Genomic DNA, 11,853 nt, shown 5'->3' on the forward strand with positions numbered 1-11,853 from the left:
ACAGGTCTACTGGATTCAGAACTCTAATCCTGCCTCATGACAAGTGGGAGCAGCACCCCCAGCTCATCCTTGAAGACAAACATAAGCCTCGCATAACCCACCAGTGGTTATCAGTATCAGCAGCCCAGCTCCTTTGACTGAGAATTTTGGGGAGTAATGGTCAGAAGCTCCAAGGGGTGACAGGCCTGGTTCCCCCTGGGTCAAAGCACTGGTCTGGCTGGGACCTCTGCTTTTTCATGTAGAGTCTTGGAGGCTCTTGTACTTTTCAGTAAACAAAGGGAAATGAAGTCAGCCACAGAGGCTCAGCTAACGGTCTGGTTCTTCCTGCTTTAGGGGCTCATCCTTGCTAGGACAGCCACTTTGGGGAACACAGAAGGGCTTGTGGAACCAAGCCCAGTCTGGGATGCTTTAAGGAGACAGACACCAGAAATCACTTTTTGTCACTGAATCTGTCTGTGACTCATTCACTCAGACATTCTTGATTACTTGCTCACTCAGCAAATACTCCCTGTGCTGAGACTCAGCTAGGGTCTGGGGCTACTGAGGAGAGGAGGTGTACAGAGGTACCCCTTGCCAACCAAGGCTGCCTGTGGCTTTGCTCTCACTTCACATCCTACCCTAGTCAGTCCATGATCACTGGTACCAGACCCATTCCCCTCAAATCTCACCTGTTATTTCCTTAGAGAAGTGACCATGGCCTCCCTGGTGCACCCATTCCTCTGCATTCGTACCACTGTGTTTGATTCATCCTGCCTTGGGTTTTGCTGTCTTCTAACAGTTGCTCCCTCCCACCGTCCCCATATTCCACCTCCTCTCTCTTTGGTCTCCTTCCTCTTCCAGATAGCCTCCATTCTGCTTTCATTAATACATGCATGCATGCATACACACATGCATATTATACATGAATTTGAATCTAGATTCTGTGTTTTCGGGAGTATGTGGTATTTTATCCCCCCGCCCCCGCAACATTGTCCTTTGTTATTGTTAGCTTTACCTGTCAACTTGACACAAACCCAGACTCACATGGGAAAAGGGAACCTCAGCTGAAGAATTTCCTTCATCAGACTGGCCTGTGCCCATGTCTGTGAGTCATTTTATTAATTGCTTATTGATATTGGAGGGTCTAGCACACTATGGATAGTGCCATCCTTGGGCAGGTGGTCCTAGCCTTATTTTTTATTAAAGTATAACTCCCATTTTATTTGTCCGAAGTATTTTTTCTTCTGTCCTGTCTTTACATGGGCTTTGGTGGAGCTTGTGGTGCAGCACCAACAGGTCTAAACCGTGGGGGTGGGGGTGTTTGGTCCTTCCGGGACTCACGGGATCGATTCCTGACCACCTTGCTATGACTGGCACAGCTCATGCAGTAACACAGCTTGACATGGAGCTTGGAAAGCACATAAGCATCAAAGACACCGGCTTTGGAGATGTTCCCGACAGCAGCGGCCTCTACAATGTTCCGCATGACGAACTTCTTAATGGCCTTGTCCTTGGCCACGCAGCAGGCGCAGTTCGTGTAGTGAATTGGCTGCACATGACTACGGCCCTTTTTAGCATGGCCATTGTCTCTCCTTTTTTTTTTTTTTTTGGTCATCTTGGAGCCAAGACCCGAAAGCCTGGGCTTATTATATAAGAAAGCAGGCAGAGCAAGACAGAGGGAGCAGGCCAGTGTATGTGTGTGTGTGTGTGTGTATGTGTGTGTGTGTGTGTGTGTGTGTGTGTGTGTGTGTGTACATGAATGTGGAGGCCAGATACACAAGTTAGGTATTGGTCTTTAGGAGACATTCACTTTTTTTTTCCCCTTTGAGATAGGGTCCCTCATGGCCTTGGCATTCACCAAGTAGGCTGGACTGGTTGGCCAATGAGCCTCAGGGATTTGTCTATCCCCATCTCTCCAGCTCTGGGTACCAATGAGTGTCAATCACTCCCAGCGGTTTTAACATGGATTCTTGGAATGTGCCATCTTCTCAGTCTGAGATTTTTACCTTTTAACCCCAGATTCTGCTCAGCAGATGGCTGAATTCTGAATCGGTCCCCTATGTCTGACCTGCCACTTCTCAGCAATCATATCCTCTGCAGGCAGATAATAAGGTGGTCGATGAAGCCAGAAAGGGGCCAGGCGAGGGACCTGCCTCAGGATGCCAGGCCTCTTACTGCAGCCTGGTCTTGATTGGGTAATCTTCTCTTTTGGATTTGGTCATTGAAGCTCTTGTTTATCTTATCCAAGTCGCACCTCTCCAACTGTGATCATAGATGAACAAAGATAATATTTTTTTTTTAACTGTTCATCAAACAACTGTATCAGAAAAAGAAGTGAGTGGGTCAGGTCTGAGGGGCTGTGAGTGGTTTGTCTAAAGCAGCTGTGGAATTTTACCTGGGTGGACCTCAGGGACACAGTTCTTTACCTTTTCAGAAAACCAAGTGTTTGCTTCTCTCCAACCCCCTCTCACTGACAACATTTGACATTTTTTAATGGGGTGTTGACTTTGTCTTAATAAATCCTTTGTCCCTTTCTCCAAGTCATGCAGTTCTTCAAGGACTGCAGGTGCTCCCTACAGTGTTATCTTCCGGTGCTCCCTACAGTGTTATCTTCCGGGTCAAGACACTTGACCTCATCTTAACAACCATTTATTTTTTTTCCTACAAGCATCTTTGAATTCTCTTTTCAGTGTTTGTTCTGGATTCTGTAGTCTGGGGATCATTGTCTGAGAGAGAGAGAGAGAGAGAGAGAGAGAGAGAGAGAGAGAGACAGAGAGAGACAGAGAGAGACAGAGAGAGAGACAGAGAGATAGAGAGAGAGAGAGAGACAGAGAGAGAAGGAAAGTAGATGCGGAACACTGCCCCTTGTTATTTAAACCATCCATATTAGTGTCAGAGAGAACTGTGAAGTGTTGACTGCTGTTTTCCTGAACTCTTGTTGTCGTTTTCCTCATATGCCATCCTGTGTAATCCTTACAGCCAACCCAAAGGGTAAGAATTATTTTCACGAACAGGGAAACCAGGACTCAGGAAGGTTAAAAGAATTGCCCAAGGTCATATGTATGCCTGGTACTTACAGCATCTCTGGTTTGAATCTCTTCTCTATTCTCATCACCCTGAGTCTCCCCCCAAAAGGCCTTTTATGGTGGTGTCTCGGCTCATTTTTGAGCTCTCGCTTTCCTGATATTATTCTTAAAGGTCTGTGTCATTCCTTTGTATTCATCCCAGGTAAGCAGGTTCCTTCCATATCAGAGTCATTTGCAACTGTATTGTCGGGATTTCATTTTTAAAGCCAGCCTTCAAGGCCAGTCTTCACTGCGTGTATCAGGTCATGGGATCAGCCTTTCTTTGCTCTCAAGGTTTTGTAGTCTGCCTGTGGAAAGATTCGCCTTCACATCGGTCCACACTTAACTCCTCTAGTACGAACTCTCAGATAACCTGGCTACTGTCTCTCACTGTTCCTCTCCACATCCCTTCTCTGCTTGGTCCAGCTTTGTTAGAGCAGAGTTAGGCTCCTCCTGCCTCAGCGATCTTAGAGATTAAATTCCTGTGACAACCCATGATTGTATGATACGCAGGCATTGCTCTCACCTGAATGATAGTTCCCACAGTGAGAGTTTATGTGAGTATGGTGGGTTAGGTAAACCAATCAAGAACGTGAGCACATGCTGTAGGAAGTTTTTAAACTAGGAATTTGGTTTGTGTGGCAGTTTACAAGGACTCACTTGATTCCTCCCCCTCTTTCTCCCTCCCTCCCTCCCTCCCTCCCTCCCTCCCTCCCTCCCTCCCTCCCTCCCTCTCTCCTTCCCTCCATCTCTGCCACCCCTCTCTGATCATGCATATGCAATTACAAATGAGTATGGGCCTAAGCAAGAGTCCTTTCAGAATGTATGGGCAGAGAATGGAGAACAACACTGTGCGGCCTTATGCAAGGGTAGGGGAGTAGACATGAGTTTGGAATTAGTTTTGGAGACAAATAGATGTAGATTTGGTGCTTCCTCAATGTTTTATTTACTTTGAAGTTTGGGTAGATTCTTAACCTGTCTGAGCTTCAGTTTCCCTCCCTTCTTCCCTCCTTCCCTCCCTCCCTCCCTCCTGCCTTCTTTCCCTTTCTCCTCTTTTTTGAGATAGAGTCAGATGTATCCTAGGCAGGCCTCAAATCCTTAGGTAGATGAAGGTGACTTTGAACTCATGATCCTCTGCCTCTACCTTCAAGAATTACACACCTGCATTACCACTTCCAGCACTGAGCTTTAGCTCTCTCCTTTGTGGACTGATGGCACTCTATGCTGTCTCTACGTCCTGAAAGGATATGTGAGGACTAAGTAGAACAATAGTATATGTGTGTGCTCAGGACAAGGCCTAGCAAATGGCAAGGCACTCTGTCAACATTAGGTATTGTTAGATGGTCCAGGCGGCTTTTTGAGAAACAGTTTAGATTTAAATCAATGTGTTTGGATCTGACTGGGAAAACTTGACTATGTGTCTCAGCTATTTTAGTTTTGTTACTTCTTTTAAACACAGATGTTCACAGACCCATGGCACTGTGTGTCCTGAGGATAGGGAGACCTTAAGAGAGAGGAGACTGCAATTATTTATATTAATAATCTAAAGAATGAGCTCGGGGTAACAGCATAGAGGCACAGTACTTGCCTACCCTGAATGAGTTACTAGGCTCTCTCCCCACCAGGCCCTGCGCCCTAGAAAAGAAAGAGTGCCAAAAGCAACTCTGAAGATGCCAGCTTTTGGCACCCTTTCAGAAGATCATGAAATAGCCCTTCGGAGACATGAAGAGTGTCAGCAGGTCCTTTTCTTCTAAAGGACAGCAGTATGGGCCATTAACCCCCCTAAGCTCATAAGAGATGGCTCTTTTGTACAAGGAAGAGGGGCCTTGCCTCTGGAGGCTCACACATGCAGGCTGTTTGACTATCCTCTTTAAACAGACATCTACTTGACAAGAGGCTAGAGGAGAGCCACCCAAGTGCCTCCTGCCTAGTTCCCCTATTGATGCTTATGGAAGAGAGCAACAGCCAGCCCATGTATTTCCTCAAATGCAGCTCTGCCTTGGATCTCTAAGGCAGCAAAAACACTTGTTTTTAGAAAAAAAGAAACCCACAGCCAGCTCAGAGGTGATGAGGGTGACAGGGCTGCAATTATCACCTGTTCCTCAGCACCTAGTGTATTGTGAGGAAGGTGCTGACAGCTCCCAGCTCTTTGTGTGGGGAGCTGGAGCCCCCCACCTCTGCTCAGAACATTTGACACAGACAGACAGCTGTGGGAATGGCTTGGGGTTGGAGCGGAGGTGGCGGGGGCATAGCACCTCCTCCCATCTCATCTCTCCTCTCCTGAGGCCCTGGGAGTGGGTTGAAGGGCACGACACATGTTGCCATTCTTGAACAATTTTCAGAAGTAATATCCCGTTAGATATCCCTAAGAATCTCCCCAGGGTGACAGAACTTGCAAAGAAGAAATGTAGTATATGATGCTAAGATAAATGGACCTTTATTGGTCTGAAATCAAGGGGCAAGTTGGAAGAGTGAGCTCCAGAGGGCGCCAGAGTGATTCCATCCTAAGTGGCTGCTGAGCCCAGTCCAAGGATGTGAGAGGCTTGGGTTAAAAACAGGACCTTGTTGCTTTTCTGAATCTTGATCTGCAGAGGGAGGGAGGCAACACCTATCCTGCAGGGTTGTGATGAAGGCTCAGTTAGAAGTCTTAGGATTAAATGCAAGACCAAGGTGGGAGAGGAAGCAAAAAGGGTCAACTGGAGCCTTGCTGCAGCACTGGAGATCTGCAGGAACTTTCTGAATTAACTCTGCCCACACAGACATGCCTGGACCCTTTACACAGGCACATTAGTGCCCTTATAGTAAATAAAACCTGGAGCTAATTTTAAGCAACATATGCTAACAGGTCGGTTGCTCTCCTTCAGGGTCTGTTGGTGAATTCCCATGAGCCTTCAGCAGGCCCAGGGAGGTTGAGGTAATGCTGATAGACCACTCACCTCTTGCCTCCCCTGGAGCCTGGAGGAGAAGGAGGGCCCATGTGACCTGGATAGATTTATGATGATTTTTCCCCCTAAGGTTGTTCAACGGTGCCAGAGCAAGACTTCAGGTGGGCCTAGGCATGTGACACTGAGCTTAGTGGAAAGCCTGACATAAGGCTGTCTCTTCCTTTTCTACAGTGCTTCCATACAGGGGAATTACTCAGGGCCACTTCCTGGTCTCCAGAATCACACTTGTCAATTGTCCTCCTTCTGTGACTAGTGTCGTGGGCTTGGGGCCTGAGGCTCCATGTCTACAGCTAGGACAACTTGTTTTTCAGCCCTTTAATGACCAATTGTTAGAGCAAACAAGCCATGGGGGAGCGTCCCTGCTCTTGCCTGGGCTGAGAGGTACACCATCCAGGCCTTCTTGGCAGGTTGTCTAGGAGGGACCTAGAGTTCCTTAGCCTGGTCTTGCCACCTACTCCACAGCTCCTCCGGTGCTCCCTGGGGTGCTGAGATCTATCTGGGGCAAGTGGGTCACCCAGTTTGCAGTTCGACTCTTAGATTTCATCCCTTCAAACCCTCAAATGTGGTGCTTCAGAGCCAGGGTCCAGGGTTAGAGAATGTGGGAGGGGTGGGGGAATCTTTCTGTACAATACGAAACACTGCCTGTATGCCAACAGAAAGGCGTTCTACCCATTAGGGAGGCTTCTCGACCCTCAGCACTTTCCACAGTAGGCTCCTTGGGAGACAGACTTGCCTCTTAGAGAGTGGTTTTGTCTCCTGTTACCAATAAACACCATTTCACGTTCAGGAGGCCCTGAGTTTGATCTAATGCAGTATCATCAGTCAGTTGATAAGTCCGTCCATCCGTCTGTCCATCCATCCATCCATCCATCCATCCATCCATCCATCCATCCACCAGCCAGTCAGTCACGGGACTGTGGATCATGCCAAGTATATTGGGATCCTGGACAAAGGGAAGAAGAGCAAGCTCTATCTGCAGCAGAGGTGAGCTAGAGCACAGACATTTCCTTGGATCCAGGATGGGCTGGGACTCTATAGAGAAGGTATTGGTCCTGAGCACTGGCGATCTGACGTCATGCAGCTTTGCTGACAGGTGTGCTAGTGAAGCCTTGTTTTGGAGGACGCCAGCGCACAGGTGTCCCCAGGCTTCCTCCTTCCTAACAAAGGCTGCCCACATTCACATACAGCTGTGGCCTTTCCTTCCTGCGTGTTCCAGTTTCACAGTTTGTGCTTTGGTTTGCAGGCTCTCAGTCTTCCTCTGGTGTTTCCTGATAGCCACGGTCATAAGGAATAATCAGCCAGGTGCTGAATCAGGACTTCCGTATTTATCTATTGCTGTTAGCTGTGGCTGATAACAAATTACCTCAAAACTATTGTAACACATAATGGCTTAAATGAACACTAGGCATTACATGGTCTGACTGAGCTCAAATAGGTGGCTCTTCTATTCGATTAGAAGGGCAGCAAAAGTCACTCATGAGATCGCATCTAGCCTGGAGTTTCATAGAGTCTTGAATATCTGGGATAACCTTTGTCCCAGCAGGCACCTTCCCAGGTGGTCTCTTGTTCTTTTGATTCTATTCTAATCTTTTCAACAGCATAGCAGCCAGATTCCAGGAGGAAAAGCCCTGGGCTTCAAATACTTATTTTCCTAGCCTTTCTTTGTGTCATTCCTGCCCATGACTTGCTGGCCCCATAAGTCCTATGGTCAATATCAGAGTCATGGTAGAGGTATGTACCAAGGCTCACAAAAATATTGTACCTGCCACGTGGCTTTTGGAAGTGCAGCTGCTGGGAAAGTAGTACAGGACTTGGTGGAGCTAGAGGAAGGAGAACAGTTCTGGGAGATATACATGGCCATGATGTAGTTCATCCAATCAGCTGTTCAAAAAGCACTAAATCATCCAAATTACTCTCAGGGCCTGTGGCATACACCTTCTGCCACACCAGTGTGCTTTCAGGGTGCTCACGGATCAATTAGCTCTAGGTTGACAAGTGGGCTGACCAGTACTGGAGTGAGAATTCTGGAATTTTGGTTTCCTTTTAAAAAAAGCACACAGAAATATTATAAGAATATGTTTTCATTTTAATCCCAGGTGTGGGGGTAGGGGGCTGCTTTGCAGCCACTGACTGTGATTTGCCTCGTGCTCTAGCAGAGGTATGGTTTTGCAAACTGCAGATAGTTTCTGATTGTGTGATATTTGGGATTCTGGGAATTGTCCAGACAGTATATAAATGCTAAGGCCCCAATGGATGGGAGTTTGTGGTTGTTGTTTGTTCAGGGGGTTGGCTGCGGTTTATTAGCAGTGATGCTCAAAGAAACAAAAAGAAAATAGATCCAAGAATCTCTCTCTCCCCTCTATCCTGCTTTTCTTCCTATCTAGTGATAGGCGGTGAAACTGGGATGAGGATAAAAGGTGGTGAAAAGAAGAACCCACAAAGTAGCAAAGACAGCTATACAGTACCATAGTGTGTGTGTGTGTGTGTGTGTGTGTGTGTGTGTGTTCTGTGCTTGAACTGAATTTTGCTGTGACTACTACAGAGTCAAAAGTGGAAGAGATTTGAATCAGACCAAAGACTTCCTTAGGGAAGAAATACTTGGACCGAGTCCTGGAAATAATAGGAAATAGCAACTATATTTCCAGCTGGTGTTCTAAGCACAGGGGAACCACTATAGATAGATGCTTAGGAAAGAGCATGGCTTCAACTTAGCCAGAAAACTGGATGTACCTCTTTGTTACACATGAAAAAAGGAAGAACGGAAAAGAAATGAAAGCGGGAAGAAGGAAAGGGGGAGGGAAAAGAAAAGAAACGGAGACAAATGGAAGGGAGGAGAGAGAGGGAGGAAGGAGGCTGGAGAAATGAAGGGATGAATGAATTATGCAGAAGAAAAGACAGAAAAGCCTAGAGCTTAAATGTTCTTGTACTTTATTATTTGAAACCAGAGGAGAGCATTGGAAAGGCATCCTCTTTATGCATAATGACATTTAAATTGTTTCCTATAATAAACATGTTTACGCATATAAAATATAAACGAGGCAGCATTATCCTGGCTACCACCCACTGAGCGAGGAGGCTGGTATCAAAGTGAAGTTATAATTTGATGGCAACTTTAACTGAATTGAAGGCTGTTGGAAGGAGGAGGAAGGAGGGAGATAAACGAGAGGCCCTTAGGAGACCACATGTGAGGTGCTGTCTTCCCACTCATGGTCTTGCTTCTAGTGGGCACAGATAGCCTAGCCTGACCTCTTTGCAGGCTGGGTGTTCATATGAGATGTGACTCTGAAAACAAGACTCTCTAGGAAAGGGCAGGACTGACTGGTTGTCTACCTGGTTTAAGAAAAATATTAATTGGGTTGGAGAGATGGCTCAGCCATTAAAGGCTAGGCTCACAACCAAAAATTAAAGAAATATTTATTTTATTTTTCACTAACATGTATGTATCTGACTGTGTTTATATGCATGTGAGTGCAGTGCCTGAGGAGGCCGGAAGAGGGTATTGGTTCCAGGCAGTTGTGACCCACTTAATGTAGGTGCTGGAATTGACTCTGTTCCTCTGTGAGAGTAGCAAGTGCTCTTAACAGCCAGGCCATCTCTCCAGCCCCTGCCTGCCTCCTGTCTATTCTCCACAGACACATGTGATTCATATGCTACTGGGGGACCCAGGGACTCCTAAGCAGACCCCTGAGGTCCCATCCACAATCAAGTACTTTCTAGCTCTGTGATCTTAGCTTCCCAAAATGCTATGTCCATGCATGGGATAGAGAAAGCTTTCATAGGTCTCAAAATCTAAACATAATATTCCATATAAAAGAAGTGGCCTCAGTCTATGATTGTCCCTTAGACAGCTAGGCTTTCTTCCTGGCTGTGACAAACATTACTCACTCTGTGAACATTCTTCTGAAAACAGCTTAAGCCAATCAGAGAGAAGACATCTACCCTGTCTCCTGTTGTTGAGTGAGTGGAGATGTCCTTTACAGTGCTATACACATTTTTTTTGGCTACATCTGCTCATGAGTTGAGGCTAGAATGTTTGTCAACCCTACAACTGCTCAGCCCACTGTGAAACCACTGGGCTCTGGGTCCCAGTGGCTGTATCAGGAGCCTTGTCACTGTGCCGCACTCTGGTCCCCTTTCCTGATCCAGAATCAAGCCCACTGGCTTCTTGAAGTCCCACATGGACCTCGAGGCCTTTCTGCCTGCAAGCTTCGTCCTGTCCCCAGCTTCAGTGAATGAGCAGGCCCCTCACGTGTGCTATGTCTGGCTTGCCCGATGCCCTTGGTTTGCATATGGGAGAGGGAGGCAGAAGGTGTGTGATTGGAACGTATCCAGAGACTGAAAGAAAAAAAAAAAACAACCAAAAAACAAAAAACAAAACAAAAAAAACCCACACCTGTATTTAAGAAAACAAAAACAAAACAACTGCTCATGAGTCAGGAAGGATGGCCTGTAAAGATTAAATGACATCATTTTGTACATGCTGTAGATAGAAACAAGGAGAAATTCCTGGAAATACAATTTTGGAGTTAAAAAAAAATCATTATTTTGTATTATTTTAATTAAAAAAATTCTTCTCATAGTTCTGGGCATGGAACCCAGAGCATCATGCATACCAAGCATGTACTATGTCAGTAGGCTACAGTCTCAGCCCAGGTACGTGCATTTTTTTTTTTTTTTTTTTTTGAAACAGGGTTTCTTTGTGTAGCCTTTGCTGTCTTGGAGATCAGCCTGGCCTCGAACTCACAGCGATCCACCTGCCTCTGCCTCCTGAGTGCTGGGATTATAGGCATGCACCACCAGGACCAGCTGGTACATGCATTTTTAATTATGCTAGATATTACCAATCTCCTCAGAGATGACATAAATTTACCTCTTATCAACAAGCCTTGAGGGTGATGCGTTCTTAACAATATTGAAGAAACCAAATACATTGCTAAACTATATAATACATTCGTTTTGAAGACATCCCGAACTGAGTTAAAATCAGAAACTTGGATGTAAGTTAGTACAATAGTGTCCCAACCCTTGAGAGGCTGGGGCAGGAAGATCCCAAGTTGAGGCCAGCTGGGGTCATGTAGTGCGTTCCCAGCCAGCCTGAACTACACAGCAAGACTGTCTCAAAACCAAAATCCTCCCCCTCAAAAGATGGTATCATTTATTTGTGCACTCAATGTTTATGCTCTTATTGTGTGTATAACACATATAAATAAAAATTAGACAGCATTTTATCATATACTTCTTAAAGCATCCGTGGAACGGATTGATCTGTGGCTTTCTCTTTATATTTAGTGCTGACAAAATAAATATGTTTATTTCCTAATATTGAATCTTTCTTGCTCTCCTGGGGAAAAATAAAATCTCTTACATAGTTAGCCTTTTGCATTTTGCCTAGAATTTTCATGGTTTTGTTATGGACTGAATGTTTACGTGTCTGTCAAAAACTCACGCACTGCCAACCCAAAACCTAATGTGGTGTAATGGCATTTGAAGAGAGGGGCTTTGGAAAGGAACCAGGGTTAGATGAAATCATGAGGCTGGCTTTAGTGAGGATTACATGGGCTAATGCATATAAACTCTTACAGGAGTGCTGGGATGCTGAAAGCATTTGCTAAATTGAAGCTTTAATACTACCGAAAGCAGTTTTTTGTCCATTTAATGGAACAAAGCTCAAAATTCAAATGAGTATGACATTATATGTGCAGAGGACAGCACCCATCACCATCTGAGATCCAGATATCTGGGCCACTGGGCTGACAGTGATTTAAGAGGCTGCCCTTCAGCTGTCTGTGTGTTGCTTCTGGGCTCCCTAGCCTACAGAGCTAAACATCAAATGTTTCTTGGTTAAGCCTCCCCACCTGTGTCTG

At 45.8% G+C, this 11,853-nt stretch overlaps 1 protein-coding gene across 1 annotated transcript; it reads right to left on the reverse strand.

Annotated features, from left to right (window-relative positions):
• Positions 1-1,234: 1,234 nt before the first annotated feature.
• On the reverse strand, positions 1,235-1,594 carry LOC127197888 (40S ribosomal protein S26-like). The gene has a single exon (XM_051155725.1). The coding sequence runs from the start codon at positions 1,592-1,594 to the stop codon at positions 1,235-1,237; it is 360 nt and encodes a 119-aa protein (XP_051011682.1).
• Positions 1,595-11,853: the final 10,259 nt, after the last annotated feature.

Source organism: Acomys russatus, chromosome 14 (genome assembly GCF_903995435.1).
Source record: "Acomys russatus chromosome 14, mAcoRus1.1, whole genome shotgun sequence".
In the NCBI taxonomy this organism is placed as follows: Eukaryota; Metazoa; Chordata; class Mammalia; order Rodentia; family Muridae; genus Acomys; species Acomys russatus.

Bases quoted from the DNA above. Each gene is read 5' to 3' on its own strand.
- LOC127197888 (XM_051155725.1), bottom strand. From the start codon at position 1,594: ATGACCAAAAAAAAAAAAAAAAGGAGAGACAATGGCCATGCTAAAAAG.